The following is a 19,803-nucleotide window of genomic DNA, read 5'->3' as shown; positions in this document are numbered from 1 at the left end:
TCAAGAACACGAGGGCACAGATTTAAAGTGGGTTTTTTTATTCAGTCATGGTATGTGGGCTTTGCTGGCTGGGCCAGCACTTATTGCCCACCCCTAGTTGCCCTTCAGAAGGCGGTGGTGAGCTTCCTTCTTGAACCACTGCAGTACATGTGGTGTAGGTACACCCACAGTGCTGTTCGGAAGGGAGTTCCAGGATTTTGACCCTGGAGGAACGGCGATATATTTCCAAGTCAGGATGGTGAATGACTTGGAGGGGAACTTCCAGGTAGTGGTGTTCCCATCTATCTGCTGCCATTGTACTTCTAGGTGGTAGTGGTCATGAGTTTGGAAGGTGCTGTCGAAGGAACCTTGGTGAATTCCGGCAGTGCATCTTGTAGATGGTACACACTGCTGCTCCTGTGCATTGGTGGTAGAGGGAGAGAATGTTTGTGGATGTGGTGCCAATTAAGCAGGCTGCTTTGTTCTGGATGGTGTCAAGCTTCTTGAGTGTGCTGTTAGCATCTGGAACTCTACAATGTAGAAATAGTTGTGTGGTTCGACACCACCTTTTCTATTTCAGCTAAACTGATGGTGCAAATAATAAACTAGGATTAGTGAAAGAATTAGTACTGAATTACATAATTTAATACATGGTATTGGCAGAATGCATTGAAATAATAGTCCTGTGCTGCATTTTGATGCCGAAATATTAAAATATTCTTTAAGGTAATCTGCCTGCCCACATGACAAACGAGTGACTATCCTGTAGGTTGGAGAGTATAGGAGGCTTCTTTTAGTTTGGATTGGCTCCAGGATGATGGAATATTGAAACTGAGTCAACCTTCAATGGCAACTGTCAATTTACAACTTGACCAGGCAGGTATGAAGTACTCCAGAGCACTGTCGAGCATTGTCCTAAGTTTGTAGGAAGTGGAAAGTTTACCAGTGCTCTGCGCTGGTAAGCTTGGTGGCTTTAGCTGGTTGTACTCCAGCGGTACTCTTGTGCACACCTGAGGCTTCTTATGTAGGTGGCTATTGCCACCTACACTAAGTTTTCTGAACTTGGATTTTGTTCTTAAAGTGTATACTTCATACTGGGCAAACAAAAGCTCTACTTTTGAATTTTCTTGTGTCAGACACCTGATTTTGGTCAAGAGTGTGATACTCTTGGTAAAACACACTGCAATTATCTTTATTGTAAATTCCCTACTATTTCCAAACAAGTACCATCCTAATTCCAGAATGACAGAGGGCGATGCCTTGGAAGAGGGAGTCTTGTGCCAGAATGTGGTTAGGCCCCGAGTCTGCATTTATGTTGCAACATGTTAACACAGTGATGCTGTGGTTATGCTGTAAGTACAGCCTAAGTATCTGTAAGATTATGTGTCCAGTTGAAATCTGGGGGCAGTAGAGGAGAGAGGGACAGAAGAATCTGAATTTGGAACTAACTCTACTTTAGATGGAACTACGTCTCATTAATGAGAAAATCTTGCTGGAAAAGTTTCCTTTGGTGTATTTAGCGGCAAATGCCATTATTGCACTTTGCATGTTACTGTTGTATTGTCATATCACATTCACCAATGAAGTTTGCCTTGCCCCTGCCAAATTCTAAAACTTTGTTTTTCTCCAGGAACTCTATGTTCAGGATTATAGTACTATTGACTGGCCTGCCCAGCGAAACAATGTGGCAGTTTGTGACCTGTACACACCACACAGCAAGCTTCTCACTATTGCATACGGTATGGAGGATTCCTCAGTTACAGAAAAGTCAAAATGGTTTGTGTTTCACCATTTTTTTAATAGATGACATCCAAGTTAGGTTTTTTCCCCCCCCAAGTGGAATGTTCATTAGTAACAATAAATGTCCTCCTTCATTTCTGAAGCTGTTTATTCAAGGTGAGTTGAGATACCAGAGGAACTGTCTCCAACTAAATTACTGAGCAATCCACATAGGTAAAGTTTTTTTAAATCTAAAAGGCTAATGGAATGTTATCCTTCTCTCAAGAGGACAGGAAGACAAAGGATGTAAGTACATAGTTGTACAAAGCCCTGATGAAACCCCATCTGGAGTCCTTTATTCAGTTCTGAACACACCTCTTGAAGCATAAATTGGCTCGGGCTGAGGGGGATGGTTGGGGGTATGATGTTTTGCAGTGCAGATTCCCCAGAATGATAGCAAGGCTAATCGGGTTAAATTGTGAGGACATGTTGCATTGATGAGGCTTGTACTTCCTCAAATGTAGAAAATTAAAGTTGAGTTGTTTAAGATGTTCAAAGAATTTGATAGGGTAGATAGAAATTATTTCCTCTGGTTAGAATCCAGCCCTTAAAATTGGAGCCAGGCCATTCAGGGTTGACGTCAGAAAGCACTTCTTCATGTAAGGGTACAGGAATTCTAGAATACTTACCCACCCCCCAAAGGCTGTGAATGCTAGGACAATTGATTGAAAGATTGAAATTTAAATTTTTGTTAGGGCACCAAGGGATATAGATTAAAGACTGGTGAATGGAGTTAAGATATAGACCTACCATCATCTAATTGAATGCTTAAGCAGGCACAAGGGGCTAAATGGCCTACCCCTATTCTTAGGTTTCTATTTGCCTGAACGGTAATGCCTTTGAGCTGTTTGATTGTGTGGGCCATTACAGTTGTGCTCAATATTTCCCCCACACATTGTCCATATGTATATTTAGGCATCATGCACCACTAGTCAGAAGCAGGAACCATGACTGATATTTCCCTCAGCAGCAGAGACCAGTTGTAACATCCCTGATAGTAGAGAAAAGCAGGCCAACAGCAAGGGTGCAGATCATCCCGCCAGTTGCATTCCAGTCTCACCAAGTTTCAATCCACCTCATCCTCAGAAACACCAGCATACCATTAACACATTGCCAGCACCAACTGCTAGAGAGAAGATAGGAGCTTTGGTTGAGATCTGAAGGTGTCAAAATTAATATTAAAGTCTGAGGACTGCAAAATGCCTGGTAAATGAGGTGTTGAACAGCTAGCTCAAAGCTAGAAATGAAGTTCCTGAAGGGAGGGGCAAATTCAGAGAGGGACCATGTAAATAAATGGGAAGAGTGTAAATTTGAAGTGGATTTCTTGGAATCTGGCCTAGAATCTTCTCTGGCTGAGTTATGCATTAGATTTCTCATTCAATGTTAAGCTATTCCAACCATTTTTAATCAGTATTTTCTGGCTTCATGCTAAGCCTCTTTCTTCAACTGATACAACGAGCAAGGTGGATGCAAAGCTTAAAACAATGTAGCTAATATCTTAATTTACCCATGGACACTCAGATGTTTGCATTTGAGTATCAGCCTGGTGACAGTGAAAGGAGAATGATATCATTGCCCCTTCCTCTATCCACATGCTGCATGTAAATTCACAATTTAGGTATGGTAGCAATTGTTCACATGTTAAATATTTAGATGCATTTACCCCAATATTGACAGGTAGGTTGCATTGGCAGGGAGGAAGAGTTTTGGTCAGCAAACTCAGATTTCTGTGTTTTCTGCAATGTTGGTAATTCAACAGGCTTCCTGCCCAGAAGCCAGCCTAACTGGCAGGCTTAGCTGCCTGATGTGCAGGGAACACTCGAGGCTGTAGATCCCTTAGTAGGAACATGGGGGCAATGGGGTGGGGAGATCAGGATCTTGGGAAGGTCTGCTGCAGGCCATGGGAGGGGAATCCTTGATCCCAAAAAGATGGTATTGGGGATTGTGGGGGAAGGTGGCTAAAGGTATGAAGGAAGGTAGTCTTCTCCAGCCTGCCTCCTGGAAGCTAGTTGGTTTCCCACCCCTTTTGTTTCCATTAAATCTGAAAACAGGCTGTTTGGGGTAAGATTTGTGATTTAAAATATTTTTTACATCTCACCTGACCCCAGCTTATCCATTTTTGAGGGTTAAAGTTGCTCCCACTGAATGAGCACATGTTCAGTGTTTCCAAAGAAGTCTTGAATGTACTTTTAAAAATCTGACTGCTTGACATCAGGTGATGGGGTTAGAAGTTGCACCATTGTTAGAACTGTTTTGTACTAAATGTTGTTTCTCTTCGAGAACTGCTCTACATTTAGTCTTGATGGGGTGAATCAAATTGGCTGAAGACTGGCAACTGTGATGCTGGGAACCTCCGGATGACCCTCATTTCCCATATAACTATTATGTCAAGTATCTAACAGGACTAGACAGAGTAGCTGCAGGAAGGATGTTCCCGATGGTGGGGGAGTCCAGAACCAGGGGTCACAGTCTGAGGATACAGGGTAGACCATTTAGGACTGAGATGAGGAAAAATTTCTTCACCCAGAGAGTGGTGAGCCTGTGGAATTCGTTACCATAGAAAGTAGTTGAGACCAAAGCATTGTATGTTTTCAAGAAGGAGTTAGATATAGCTCTTGGGGCAAAAGGGATCAAAGGGTATGGGGGGAAAGCGGGAGCAGGCTATTGAGTTGGATGATCTGCCATGATCATAATGAATGGCGGAGCAGGCTCAAAGGGCTGAATGGCCTACTCCTGCTCCTAGTTTCAAAGTTTTTTTTCTATGTTTTTTTATGGGGTGGCATTGATTGGAGTATAACAAGAGTAAATGGAGGTGGGGACTTCACTCTGCTTTATGTTGCAACTGAGGGTAAAATATTTAAAGCTGCTCATTAATGAATAGAAATCCATCAAAATGGGAGAAGCTTTGCTATACTTGGACTTAATGGGACAGTTTCCCTAACTTCCTTTTCTTTCGTCTCTCCCATCCCTCCACCCCAAAAATAAGATGTGTTTAAATATCCTGTTTATAAATGAAGATTCCACAGCTGATATACACCTAGATGTAAATGTACCATTCTGCTGTTATCTTGGTGTTCCATCTGAGGTGATGAGTCATTAAATTTGGGCTTTTGCAGCTTTGCTGAATGTGTATGAGGATCACCACAGCACCAGCCTGAGGAAAAGGGCAGTCACAGAACTCTACGACCACATCGCAGCTGACGATAGATTCACAAAGTGCATTAGTATTGGGCCGGTACGTGTTTATCTCAAAGGATTTGATTGTAATAGTGTTGGTACCATTAATTTTCAAAGGGGTTGTACGTTTGTTCAAGATTGATTTCTTAACCACTTTTCTGATTTCTTCTTAACCATTTTTCTGTTTGGATAAGTGTGAAAGTTTTTGTGCATCCTCCATAGCTGCTTACCCAGTATCCACTTTGGGTAAACCTCCCTCAGGAGCCATCTCTTTGAAACGGACATGGAAAAAAATTAAACTTCTAACAATCTAATAGAGCTGTCATTCAAACACACGTCATAATGAAAAAAGCTGAGTCAAAAAGCCATTCAAAAAAATTAAATCCCCTCAAGTGGTCAATGTTGTAAAAACAAGCAACATCTATTCAGAAACCACACCAAAGACAGATAATCCATTAGTAACCTCTTAAAACCGATAATCAAACTGTGAATTCTGCCCCTGCTAAGATAAGTGATTCTGGAGTTTGAAACTCAGCTATGCATTTATAATGACCTCAGCTCTCAAAACAAACCATTACAGCTCACAGCCAATGAAGCCTATTAGAATTACAAAAACAAGCGCTGTTACTTTTAAGCTGTCAATCAATCCAATCCAGGACAAGTAATGTTAAAAAGACAAGCTTTAAGGCTTTGTGCCTTAACACGAGGAGCATTCGCAATAAAGTGGATGAATTAACCATGCAAGTAGATGTAAACAGGTATGATATAGTCGGGATTATGGCGATGTGGCTGCAGGGTGACCAGGGATGGGAACTGAACATCCAGGAGTATTCCGTATTTAGGAAAGACAGACAAAAAGGAAAAGGCGGTGGAGTTGCATTGCTGGTTAAAGAGGAAATTAATGCAATAATGGGGAAAGCTCTGACGATGTGGAATCTGTATGGTAGAGCTGAGAAACACTAAGGAGCAAAAAATATTAGTGGGGGTTGGATATAGACCCCCAAACCATAGTGGTGATGTTGGGAATGGCATTAAACAGGAAATTAGACACATGCAATAAAAGGAACATCTGTAATTATGGATGACTTTAATATGCATATAGATTGGACAAATCAAATTAGTAACAATACTGTAGAGGAGGAATTCCTGGAGTGTATACGGGATGGTTTTCTGGACCAATACATTGAGGAACCAACTGGAGAACAGGCCATCCTGGACTAGATATTGTGAAATGAGAAATGAATAATTGGCAATCTAGTTGTGTTAGGTCTCTTGGGGAATGGGCAACCATAATATGATAGAATTCTTCATCAAGATGGAAAGTGACGTAGTTGATTCTGAGACTAGGGCCCTGAATCTTAAAGGAAACTACGATGGTATGAGATGCGAGTTGGCTATGATGGATTGGGAAATGTTACTTAAAGGGATGATGGCGGATAGGTAATGGCAAACATTCAAAGAGCACATGGGTGAACTGCAACAACTGTTTATTTCTTTCTGGTGCAGAAGTAAAACAGGAAAGTTGGCCAAACCATGGCTTACAAGGGAAATTAGAGATAGCATTAGATGCAAGGAAGAGGCATACAAATTGGCCAGAAAAAGCAACAGGCCTGAGGATTGGAAGCAGTTTAGAATTCAGCAAAGGAGGACCAAGGGATTGATTAAGAAAGGGAAAATAGAATATGAGTGTAAGCTTGCAGGGAACATAAAAAACGACTGTAAAAGTTTCTATAGGTATGTGAAGAGAAAAAGATTGGTGAAGACAACTGTAGGTCCCTTACAGTCAGAAACAGGGGAATTTGTAATGGGGAACAAAGAAATGGCTGACCAACTAAATACATACTTTGGTTGTCTTCACAAAGGAGGACACAAATAACATACCAGAAATGTTGGGGAACACAGGATTTAGTGAGAGGGAGGATCTGAAAGAAATCAGTATTGGTAGGAAAATCGTGTTGGGGAAATTGATGGGATTGAAGGCCGATAAATCCCCAGGGCCTGATAATCTACATCCCAGAGTACATAAGGAAGTGGCCCTAGAAATAGTGGATGCATTGGTGGTCATCTTCAGAGATTCTGTGGACTCTGGAACAGTTTTTACAGACTGGAGGGTAGCTAATGTAATCCCACTATTTAGAAAAGGAGGTAGAGAGAAAACAGAATTATAGATCAGTCAGCCTGACGTCGTTAGTGGGGAAAATTCTAGAGTCCATTATAAAATATTTAATAGCTGAGCATTTGGAAAACAGTGGCAGAATCAGACAGCCAACATGAATTTATGAAAGGGAAATCATGCATGACAAATCTACTAGAATTTTGAGGATGTAACTAGTAGAGTTGATGAGGGGGGAGCCAGTGGATGTGGTTTATTTGGACTTTCAGAAGGCTTTCAACAAAGTCCCACTTAAGAGATTGGCGTGTAAAATTAAAGCGCATGGGATTGGGGGGGTAGTGTATTGAGATGGACAGAAAACTGGTTGGTAGACAGGAAACAGTAGGAATAAACGCGTCTTTTTCCGAATGGCAGGCAGTGACTGGTGGGGTACCGCAGGGATCGGTACTGGGACCCCAGCTATTCACAATATATATTAATGATTTAGATGAAGGAATTAAATGTAACATCTCCAAATTTGCAGATGGCACAAAGCTGGGTGGGAGAGTGAGCTGTGAGGAGGATGCAGAGATGTTTCAGTGTGATTCGGACAAGCTGAGTGAGTGGGCAAATGCATGGCAGATGCAGTATAATGTGGATAAATGTGAGGTTATCCACTTTGGTGGCAAAAACAGGAAGGCAGATTACCTGAATGGCTATAACTTGAGAGGGGAATGTGCAATGAGACCTGGGTGTTCCCATACACCAGTCGCTGAAGGTAAGCATGCAGGTGCAGCAGGCAGCAAATGGTATATTGGCCTTCATAGCCGGAGGATTCAAGTACAGGAACAGGGATGTCTTGCTGCAATTGTACAAGGCCTTGGTGAGACCACACCTGAAATATTGTGTGCAGTTTTGGTCTCCTTATCTGAGGAAGGATGTTCTTGCTGTAGAGGGAGTGCAGCGAAGGTTTACCCAACTGATTGCTGGGATGGCGGGACTGACATATGAGGAGGAGAGATTATAAAAGCTGAAGTTCAGAAGAATGGGGGGGTGGTGGGGGGAAATCTCTTAGAAACCTATAAAATTCTAAACAGGACTAGTCAGGGTAGAAGCAGGAAGGATGTTCCCGATGGTGGGGGAGTCCAGAACCAGCGGTCACAGTCTGAGGATATAGGGTAAACCATTTAGGACTGAGATGAGGAGAAATTTCTTCACCCAGAGAGTGGTGAGTCTGTGGAATTCACTACCACAGAAAGTAGTTGAGGCCAAAACATTGTATGCTTTCAAGAAGGAGTTAGCTTATAGCTCTTGGGGCGAAAGGGATCAAAGGTATGAGGAGAAAGCAGGAGCAGGCTATTGACTTGGATGATCAGCCATGATCATAATGAATGGCAGAGCAGGCTCGAAGGGCTGAATGGCCTTCCCCTGCTCCTAGTTTCTACATTTCCCCTAAGTGAAAGCTGAAAACCATTTTATTTCCAAATTTAAAGGCCTGTGAACACTTATATCACTTCGGATCAGGACACTTAAATCTTCCCAGTGTATTTTTTCAGTTTTGAATGTGTAATTGCACTTTTTCAATGGGAACAGTGCTCTCATGCATCTCAACTCTTATGCAATGTTGATCAATCTAATGGTCAACTTACCATTGCAGACAGAGCCCTGTAACCAATCACTGCAGTAAAAACACATTTAACTTAAAATATAGCATGTAACTATTGAAACTGGAGGAATGTTTTTTTGGTTTCCCCACTCAGTACCAGGACTCCCCAATGTGTCATGGAGTCATGTGCTTGACTCCAAAAAGATGGCAGGGTGGGGTGGTCAGGGGCACTGTTGAACTGTCCAGCCTGGCAATGGAGCTGGCAAAGTTGGGAGTGTTTCATGCAGGCAGGCTACCTGCACCGTTATCCCAAGCCAGTAAAAATTGTCAGAAATGGGAAGAGGGCAGGAATCCCTGAATCGAGTCTCACCTGCCATTTTAAAAGTGTTCCTGAGTTGACTCAATTTATTGAGCATCTGGTCCCAGGAGGACATAGACTGATGAAATAGGCAGACTCTTGGCAAATGAAAATTAATGCAGGGAAGTGCAAGGTGGTACATTTTGGTAGGAAGAAAGAGGAGAGCCAATATAAACTTAAATTATTAAATCTGCTTCCACTGTCCACAGCTCACCACCACCTTTGAGGGCAACTAGGGATGGGCAATAAATGTTAGCTCAACCAGCAAAGCCCACGTCCCATGAATGAATAAAAAAAATTGAAAGGGAGTGCAGGAAGAGAGAACAGATACACAAGTCTTTGAAGGTGGTAGGACAAACTGAGAAGGCTGTTTAAAATGCATACAATATCCCAGCCTTTGTAAATAGAGGCATAGCATACAAAAGCAAACAAGTTATGCTAAATCCTATCTAAAGTACTGGTTAGGCCCCAACTGGAGCAGTATGTTCATTTCTGGACACTACACTTTGGGAAGGATGTCAGAGTGTTAGAAAGGGTGCAGAGGAGATTTACTAGAATGCTACTGCGATGAAAGACTTAATTTGGAGAAACCAGAAAAACTAGGAATTGTTCTCCTTGGAGCAGAGAAGGTTATGGGGAGCTGTTCATAATCAAGGGTTTTGATAGAGTAAGAAGAAATTTCCACTGGCAAAAGAGTCAGTCACCAGAGGGCACAGATTTAAAGGCAATTGGTTAAAAGAATCAAGGCAACATGAAAAAGTTATATAGCAAGTTGTGATCTGGAATGCACTGCCTGAAAAGGGTATTAGAACCAGATTCAATAACAACTTTCATAAGAGAATTGGACAACTAATTGAAGGGAAAAGATTTGCAGGGTTAAGAGGAAAGACCAGGGGAGTGGGACTAATTGATTAGCTCTTTCAAAGAGCTGGCATAGATATGATGCGCTGAATGAGCTGCCAATTCTATTCATCAAGTAGTGAGGTGAGAGTGACTGCCCTTGACATCAAGGCAGCATTTGACCGAGTATGGCACCAAGGAGCCCTAACAAAGCTGGAGTCAATGGGAATCGGGGGAAACTCTGCTAGTTGGGGTCACATCTAACCCAAAGGAAGGTGATTGTTGTTGTTGATCAATCATCTTTGTTCCAGGACATCATTGTAGGAGTTCCTCAGGTTAGTGTCCTAGGTCCAATCATCTTCAGCTGCTTCGTCAATGACCTTCCTTCCATCATGAGGTCAGATGTGGGATGTTGCTGATGATTACACAATGTTCAGCGCCATTCATGACTCCTCAAATACTGAAGCAGTCCATGTCCAAAAGCAGCAAGATCTGGACAATATCCAGGCTTGGGCTGACAAACCGCAAGTAACATTCACACCACACAAGTGTCAGGAAATGACCATCATCAACAAGAGAGAATCTAATCATCAACCCTTGACATTCAATGGCATTACTATCACTCTATCCCCCACCATCAACATACTGGGGATTACCATTGACCAGAAACTGAACTGGACTAGCCATATAAATTTTGCGGCTACAAGAGCAGGTCAGAGACTGGGAATTCTCTGACAAATGATACCTCCTGACTTCCAGAATCTTTTCACCATTTACAAGGCATAAGTCAAGAGTGTGATGAAATACTCTCCCTCTCCACTTGCCTGGATGAGTGCAGTTCCAGCAACACTCAAGCTTGACACCGTCCAGGACAAAGCAGCCTGGTTGATTGGCACCCCTTCCACAAACATTCACTCCCTCCACCACTGACAGTGGTAGCAGTGTACCATCTACAAGATGCACTGCCACTCACCATCCTGAGTCGGAAATATATTGCCGTTCTTTCATTGTCAAAATCCTGGAATTCTCTCCCTAACAGCACTGTGGGTGTACCATGGACTGCAGTGGTTCAAGAAGGCAGCTCACTACCAAGGGCAATTAGGGATGGGCAATAAATGCTTAGCCAGCAAAGCCCACATCCTGTTAAATGAATTTTTTTAAGAAGTGGAAGGAGTATGACAAAAATGAGTTTTGTCATGCTTTTAATCAATCTTTTCTTTAAATTTCTAATTATGATATGACTGACCATTTCAATTTTGATCACCTGCAAATAATATGCAGCCTGGTTTCTTCAAAGGCATTATTCATAATAACACTTTGGCTGCAAAGTAAAGTAGTTATCACAGACTGCTGGTGTTGCCATAATACCTATTAATGATTAACAAGTGGTCAGTTATCTTGTGCTTGAAGGAAGTTATGAAAATCTTGCATTATGTTGATATGTGTTCTCATTTTGAAAGACAAACATTGTTTTCCTGTATTAAATTTTCAACTTCAAAGAAGACATTATGTTCCATGCTAGCAAGTAATCCCCCATGCTGATACTTAATCAACATTAAGTATGATGATTCAGTTTTCTGTACTGATGAATGATGCAATTTAATTTCTTTGGCCTTGGTTGAATTTCAATCTGGCGAGATCACTGAGAGCATGCTTCAAGTTAATTAATTCTGGTACCACGTGTGGTGGTGGCAGCACATATTTCAGGTCCTAATTATTCCCAAGTAATAAGGATTTCAGAGCACCAGTCACGTGTTCATTATTTTTGTACCCGAGGAGCTAAATGTTTTGTAGAATACTACAGTCTGTTGTCTTTGCTACTGATTATCTGTTAATAATAGTGTTCTGTAGTTTAACTGAGACTGTGGTCTGATGGTGTTTATTCTACCACTGAATTCTAGGAAGTCACAGTAGGACAAGTGATTTATCCAATAAACTAACAGTGTCCAGGGTTTCTAGAAAGATCCACTCCGATTCACAGGGAGGAAGTCTCACATACAGGACTGGTCTTTGGCACTGAGCATGAGGAAAGTAGCTCACAGAATCTTTAATGGCACAGAAGGAGGCCATTCAGCCCATCATGACAGCACTGGCTATCCAACTAAGCGTTATGACCTAGTGCCATTGCCCTGGCTTTTCCCCCATATCCCTGCACATTCTTTCTATTCAAATAATCATCTGATGTCCTCTTGAATGCCTCGATTGAACTTGCCTCCACTACACTTCCAGGTGGTGCATTCCAGACTCCAACCACTCGTGTGAAAATTTTTTCATATCACATTTGCTTCTTTTGCAAATCACTTAAATCTGTGCCCTCTCATTCTTGATTCTTTTACAAGCAGGAATAGCTTCTCTGTGCATCCCCCTCATGATTTTGAGCATCTCTATCAAATCTCCTCTTAGCCTTCTTCTCTCCAAAGAGAACAGTCCCAACCTCTTCAATCTATCTTTGTAATTGAAGTTTCTCATCCTTGGAACCATTCTTGTAAACCTCTTCTTCACCCTCTCCAATGTATTCACATCCTTCCTATAATGTGACACCCAGAACTGTACACAATATTCCAGATGACGTCTAACAAGTGTCTTATATAAATTCAGCACAACCTCCTTGCCCTTGTACTAAGTTTTAAAATAAAAATACACAGGTAAACTGTAGGATAAAGTTACAATTTTGAAGTTCTTTGAAGGTGAAGTGGGTGAATTAATTACTGCATCCGGATAGGTAACACTACCTTACCAGTGAGAATGTTACAGTTTTGACTGGGATTTTGTGGTCAGCAGCGATGTGTTCACCACTGACCTCAAGAAAGCTGCCACAGAAATCTAGCAACCTGTGGCACAGATTGCACCTTTCCTGAAGTTAGTTTCAGCCTAGTGCCAAGTCAAGGGGATCACCAGGCATCTAGCAACAGATATGTCATCAAGCAGGGCAAGTAACAATCACTTGGACGTATTCTCAGACAGCAAAGCAGGAAGTAAAATGCAGTTATCATTTACTTAAATTTTATAGAGAGCAGAATAAATGATTGGGACATACACATGGGATCAAGGTAGAATCTAAGTATCATACTTTAAAATATTTTTAAATTATGCACAACTTATCATAATTGAGTAATTTGACATTACACAAAAATAAAAGGTTGGTGAGACTTTTCAGCAGTAATTAGGAACTTGCTGCGTTGTTTAAAAGCCCAAGGGTTTTTACAGTGAGACTGATCACAAGTCTTGCCAGTTCAGTGATTTCTAATTGGTTGCAGACTAAGAAGACTTCAACAGTGCACCTTATAAGATTAGCATTGAATCACTGACAGTAACTTCTAGATTTTCACTTTTAACTGCATGTGTGTAGACTTCTGTCGGTTTCAGAGGAGTAATGACAGTAAACACTGACGGTACTACTGCAAAATCTGGACATTTGTATCCCTACTTTGCACTGACATCAGCCACATGTGCGTACACTAAATGAATGCAAAGCTTATCTCAGAAGTTGGTTAGCCTGGGACAGTGTGTTGTGAGTGCATGGTGCTATGCTGTAGGTGAGGCCCACATGGTCGTTTGATGCTGTCAGCATGGATATGGTGACGTGACTGAGTGGGTGGAGCTAAAGGGGAAACTTCTCTCCTGCACTGTATTGTCTATGATTCCATTTACCTTCCAGATTTCCAAAACCATCAACATGTTAGTTCGCTGGCATGTGGAGGGTTACAAGGCCACTGCTTTCCAGGAGCATGTTTCTCGTATCCCAGACTATCTCTGGTAAGTTATCTGTCTGAATTGTTCTGGGGTGAGATAGTAAAGACCAACTGAATTTGGTTGGAGAACGGGGGTGAATTACAACCATTCTATCCTAGCACTATTGCTTCTGCTGTTTATTGACTTGCACACTAGTTGATCTGAGCTTTTTTGTTTAGTTTAATCAATGTCTTCTCTATTTTCTTGCTGTGTAATCCTGACTAATTCATTTAAGGGTTTTGATGTTGGGTTCTTTCCACTGTTTGGTGACTCAATAACTAGAGGGCATTGATTAAAGATCGTCAGAAGTAGTTAGGAGAATTTGCAAGAAGCTGTGATGTTATCATCATGGACTGCTCTGACCTTGAAGGCCCAATGTTTATAAAGATCATTGCCCCTTCTTAGGGGCATTACACCTTCTTAGGCATTACATCTTTCTCAAGTAAGGAATATGGTTTGTTTAGATCCCTTTCTCAAGATTTATACTCCTAAACAATGTTGTTTTGGCCTAGCTATGATTGTTTAGTTTCTATCTATTCTTTATAAGTGCGTCAGAGCTGTGTATGAGAATGTACGTAGGAAAACAGAACAGTTTCGTGTGTATATGAGAGCCTATCAAAGCTCAGTATGAGAATGTAATAGTACTCATGTGGTAAATAATAGCACCCGATCACGCAGGATAGAGCATGGCAGCACAGTAACACCTCCCTACGTGTGCTGGGTAGGTTCCTGAGCACCTCAAAGCAAGCAACACAAATAGACATTTGTTAGATCGGTGCTTTGCTAACTATTAGAATCAGAAAATCAAACATCATTGCAGAAACACCATAGAGACTGCAGATTGTTCTAGGGAAGGCCCCACCAATGCCTTCTTTAGCAAACTAGGGATGGGCAATAAAATGTGACCTTATCAACAGCACCCACATCCTAAGAACAATGTTTTTTTTTAATTTGTAATGCCAGATAGATGCATGTGTGGGGGAGGTACAACATCCCCTGTAATCATTCCAATTTGAGGGCTGTCAGTGATTGTATTGATATCTACAGCCTCATCCCCGGTAATTCTTTCACAAAATTCACCACAGCTAATTTCTATGATTCTATCTACTAAAGAGTCTGATTTGAGGTGGGAATCTCTGAATGGGGAAGGTGTCGATTTGTTAAAAGGGGCAATGTAATTAGGTATAAAAACAGAAAATGCTGAAAGTACTTAGCTGGCCTGACACCATCTGTGAAGAGATAAACATATGAAATAGGGGCAAAGATAGGCTATTCGGCCCACATTCAACAAAATCATGGCTGATATTTGTTGTTCGAGTTCCTGTTATGACACAGCAATTGGTAAAGGCTGTTATTTAAAATTCCAGAGGCAAATTTTAGACAACTGCCATAACCTATATTTTCAAGTGGTATATTTGAGATGCAGCTCTACATTCAGGAAAAAGACCACCAGTTCGAGGTTTTAATATTGAGCTACATGAGACATTTATTAATTTACATAAATTACTACCATCATAACTTTTAACAAATTCCCAAACTAATCTCCACTAAGGCAACAAACAACCCATAGACTTTAACCAGACACCAGGCAAAGCATTTTCAACTTACAAATTCAAAAATGAGATTCCTTTCACTTTGGTTCCTTTTCAGACTGTTGTAGGCCTACAGCTGCTTGGATGTTACATGCCTTTGCCCTGCACACACAAAACTGCCTTCTGTTACACCCAGCACTTCTCTTTGAATGTAAATTCTCATTGTATCAGGCCTTTGAACTCCACCTCAACAGTAAAATCCTTTTCATAGTACCAGATTTATTAGTAATATAAACATTGATTGGCATCTCCTAGCTAGGCGCAAGATTTCAATCCCACTCTGAAATGCTCCATTCAACAAAATGCAAATTTACTCCACCTTACTGCTTACACCTCAAAGCTACCATACATCAAAGCACCCAGACTAGCTGGTTTCAATCCAATTAACACATACAGACACACCCACAGACTAAACCTCTTTTAAAAAAAATAATTTCCAGTAACATTATATACACATTAATAGCTTCATGACAGTTCCACATTCCTATCTACCCCTGATAACCTTAGATTCTTGCTGGGCAAGGGAATCAATCTACCTCCACCTTAAAAATATTCAGTAACTTCTGAGGCAGAGTTCCAAAGTCACATAACCCTCTGAGAAAAAAATTCTCCTCTTCTGTCCTATAAGGGTGAGCCACTCATTTTAAAACAGTGCCCCCTAATTCTGGGCTCACCCACAAGAGGAAACACCCTCTCCACATCCACCCTGTCAAGACCATTCAGGATCTTTTATCCTTCAATCAAGTCACCCCCTCACTCTTCTAAACGCCAGTGGAAATAAAAAAAAATAGCAAAATACAGCAGATGCTAGAAATCAGAAATAAAACCAGAAAATACTGGAAAAACTCAGGTCTGACAGCATCTTTGGAGGGAGAAATAGAGTTAACATTTCAAGTCCATATGACTTCTTCAGAAAAGCCCTTCCAGTGGAAATAAGCCCAGCCTGCCCAACCTTTCCTCATTAGACAACCCACTCATTCCAGGTATCAAAATCTAGTAAAGCTCCTCTGAACCACCTCCAACGCTTTTATGTTTCCTTAAATAAGGAGACCAAAACTACATACAGTATTCAAGATGCAGTCTCAGTAATGCCCTATAATTGAAACATAACATCCTTACTTTATGTTCAATTCCTCTCATAATAAGGGATAGCATTCCATTAGCCATCTTGATTACATGCTGTACCTGTATACTAACTTTGTGACTCATGCACAAGAACATCTAGATCCCTCTGCACCTCAGAATTCCACAGTTATTCTGTTTAAGTATTACTCTGCATTTTTATTCTTCCTGCCAAAGTGAGCAATTTCACATTTCCCAACATTATACTCCATCTGCCAGATTTTTGCCCATTCACTCAACTTATATCCATCTGCAAAATGCTTATGACTTCTTCACAGCGTACCCTCCTACCTATCTGTGTCATCTGCAAATTTAGCTACCATACCTCCACTCCGCTTATCTAAGTCATTGATGTAAATTGTAAAAAGCTGAGATCCCAGCACAGATACCTGTGGGACTCCACTAGTTACATCAAACAAAGACCCATTTATGCATACTGTTTTCTGCCTGACAGCCAATCTTCTATCCAGGCTAATATGTTACCTCCTACACTATGAGCTTTTATTTTCCACAATAACCTTTGATGTTGCACTTTATCAAATGCTTTCTGGAATTCCAAGTACAGTACATCTACAGGCTCCTCTCTGTTACTCATAAGAGGCTGTGGTGAAAGAATTAATCCAGGCAGGTCTTTTGGTTAAAGCTAGTTTATTTCCACGACAACTCCTCAGTACTAATAGCTGCCACACAAAAAAAGTGTTCCAGCTGTAACTCTTTCGAGTACAAACCCGTTTCCATCTGTTTCAGATGAAGTTACATTATTTCATAGTTTGCCATTGTGAGATTTGAACTCTTGATCTTGGGGTTACAAGCCCAGTAACTCTTTTGAGTACAAACCTGTTTCCATCTGTTCCTATTCAGATGAAGTTACATTGTTTCATAGTTTGCCATTGTGAGATTTGAACTCTTGATCTATAACTGCCTTGATGGAAATTTCTCAACTCTGTACATGTGATGAGCAGTAACTCTTTCGAGTACAAACACGTTTCCATCTGAAGTTACGTTGTTTCATAGTTTGCCATTGTGAGATTTGAACTCTTGATACTCTTTTGAGTAAACCTGTTTCCATCTGTTTCAGATGAAGTTACATTGTTTCATAGTTTGCCATTGTGAGATTTGAACTCTTGATACTCTTTTGAGTAAACCTGTTTCCATCTGTTTCAGATGAAGTTATATTGTTTCATAGTTTGCCATTGTGAGATTTGAACTCTTGAGTCTTGGGGTTACAAACCCAGTACCATAACCACTTGGCTATTGTTGGGATAATTAATGCCCATCACCTGTTTAACCTACCAATTGGTTTTAACAAGATGATTGCCATATTAACAGATTCCCCTCTTCTTCTTAAAAACTTGAACACTTTTTTAAACAAACAGAAGGAAATAATGTCACATATTTCCACATCTATAATTCCCAAATTTCATTACACACATGCACGCACACAGCCTCCCGCAGTATACGACAGCCCCCATCCAACATGCTTAATACAATCTAGTGATCTCTCTTCTTCCTAACATCCCCGGTCTATTCGTAGTCTTTTTGCCGGTGACACTGTTCGTAGAATGAACATTGTCCCGAAGAGTCAACATAACATTCTATGGGTGAACTTTTCCCACATTGCCTCTTACATAATATTTCTGTCAATATGTTGGACAAGTAAACCCCCAAATCTAATGCCTCTACTAAGGCTAACGTTTCAGCAGCTAAAGTGCTTTTCACTACCCTTTTTATTTTCTTGATCTCCCAAGCCAGTGGGCAACATTTATTGTTCTTTCCCACCATTTGGAGGATTGGGTACTCTAAGTGACCAACCTCATGTCTTCTGGATCATCCAAGGCTGGAAACTTGAGTACACATCTTTCAGAATTTAATTTTTTTTTCTTTTTTTAAGTGTTTCATTTGCTCTCAGAACTTGTTCAACTGTCACATGTTTTGTCATGGTACTCAGCTCTAACACATCATAACCAGCGTCAGGCCTAGTCTGAGTGCACAACCAGTTCAACTGCCCAAACTTCTCAACTGTTCCATTCCTTCCTTGGTAACAGGATCCTCTTTTTGTGAGGATCTACCACGAGTCATTGGGATATAATTAACATTTTCTAGATAAAATTGTTGATTCAATGTCACTCCTAACTTGCTCTGCTTAATATCTAAACCTATGTATTTAAAGGCCCCAGAAGCCTGACTTCACACCTGGAATTCCTTCTTTATCTTCTCAATTACCCATTGTTCAAATTCTACAAATCCTCCCCACAGGAAATCATCAACATGCATGATAAAGATCACAGGTAGTTTCTCCTTATGGTACCAGTAGAACATCACGGGGTCTGCCTTTAACTGAATGCAACCTATTTTCAACAAAATGGACCTCACAGAAAAATACCAAACTCTCAATGCATCATTCAATCCATAAACACACTTATTCAATTTCCATAGCTTTCCTTCCACATCCCCGGCTTCTTTGGGTGGTTTCAAAAAAAACTTTCCTTTGAAACTTCTCCCCCTGTAAAAACGCAGCCTTTATATCAATCGATTTGCATTCCCAGGAATAGGATGCCAAAATAGCTTTAAAAAAAAAACTTCAAACTCACTTTCCCCACAGTAGGTGAGTCCACTCTGATATCCTGATCTCCTAGTCTCTCTTCAAAGCCTCAGGCTACTAATCTCGTTTTGGCTTTATTTGTGCCGGCTAGGAGCACCTTTTCTGTATAGATCCACCTGTGAGATAAAGCTGGCTGTCCTGTGTCAGGTATTTCAGAATATAACCCAAATTCCTGCCAACTCTTTCTGTTTGGCTTCCTTTATCAGCATATTTTCCAATTTATTAGCAGCTATTAGAATCTCTATCATAAGGACTTCTACTTCTATTAAGATTGCTAGCTTGCTCTCTAGTCTTCCTTGTTAAGCTATGGCCTCTACTCACATTTCTCTCCTTTTCTGGGCTGCTACTATATGATCGTCCGCCCATGCAAACAGAACTCCGTTCGCAAGTCCGTGATTTAATTCCAGGGTTATGACCACTTTCAGAACTCATACTGCGCTTTCTACATCTTTATCTCAGTTTGCCAGTCGATAGGTCTTGTCTCCTGTCCTTCATCCTGCACATTTAGCTAAATGTTTGTATTTACCAGTGGCCTTTCCTGCTCCCCCTATGATGGTGGCATCCCTCCACACACTGGGCCCTTCTGGCGTATATATTACCTTTGTCCCTACTTTGGGTAATTGTCCTTTGGACGAATCACGTTGATTTGTACCTCATTATTACTTTGTTCATAGTCACTCAACCCTGTATCTGCTGTCGTCTGCCCCTCATAACTACCCAGTGTATGTGAAGTGCTTGGTGCCTCCTTGCATTCTATGTCCCGTTCAGAACCTGTAAAGGTATAGTCAGTACTAATTAACCATGAAGAATGTACCCTAATTGTTTGATTACAGTGTTGCACTACTTTCCCATCACTCCCTATAACCTTGCCAGGTCCTTTCCACTCTTTCTGGCCTTCCCTTTTATAATATACTAAATCTCCAT

The 19,803-nt window shown here is 41.0% G+C and overlaps 1 protein-coding gene across 6 annotated transcripts in view; it reads left to right on the top strand.

The window, feature by feature from the left end:
- The window catches only part of lss (lanosterol synthase (2,3-oxidosqualene-lanosterol cyclase)), a 140,317-nt gene that overhangs the window by 44,357 nt on the left and 76,157 nt on the right, over positions 1-19,803 (top strand). For all 6 annotated transcript variants that reach the window (XM_041200564.1, XM_041200562.1, XM_041200566.1 and 3 more), the window contains exons 8-10: positions 1,610-1,718; positions 4,875-4,993; positions 13,490-13,587. In XM_041200564.1, the coding sequence (XP_041056498.1) occupies positions 1,610-1,718; positions 4,875-4,993; positions 13,490-13,587 (326 nt within the window). The remainder of the gene's footprint in view (positions 1-1,609; positions 1,719-4,874; positions 4,994-13,489; positions 13,588-19,803) is intronic.

Source organism: Carcharodon carcharias, chromosome 12 (assembly GCF_017639515.1).
Source record: "Carcharodon carcharias isolate sCarCar2 chromosome 12, sCarCar2.pri, whole genome shotgun sequence".
Classification (NCBI taxonomy): domain Eukaryota; kingdom Metazoa; phylum Chordata; class Chondrichthyes; order Lamniformes; family Lamnidae; genus Carcharodon; species Carcharodon carcharias.
This window is presented reverse-complemented; position numbering and strand designations above follow the sequence as displayed.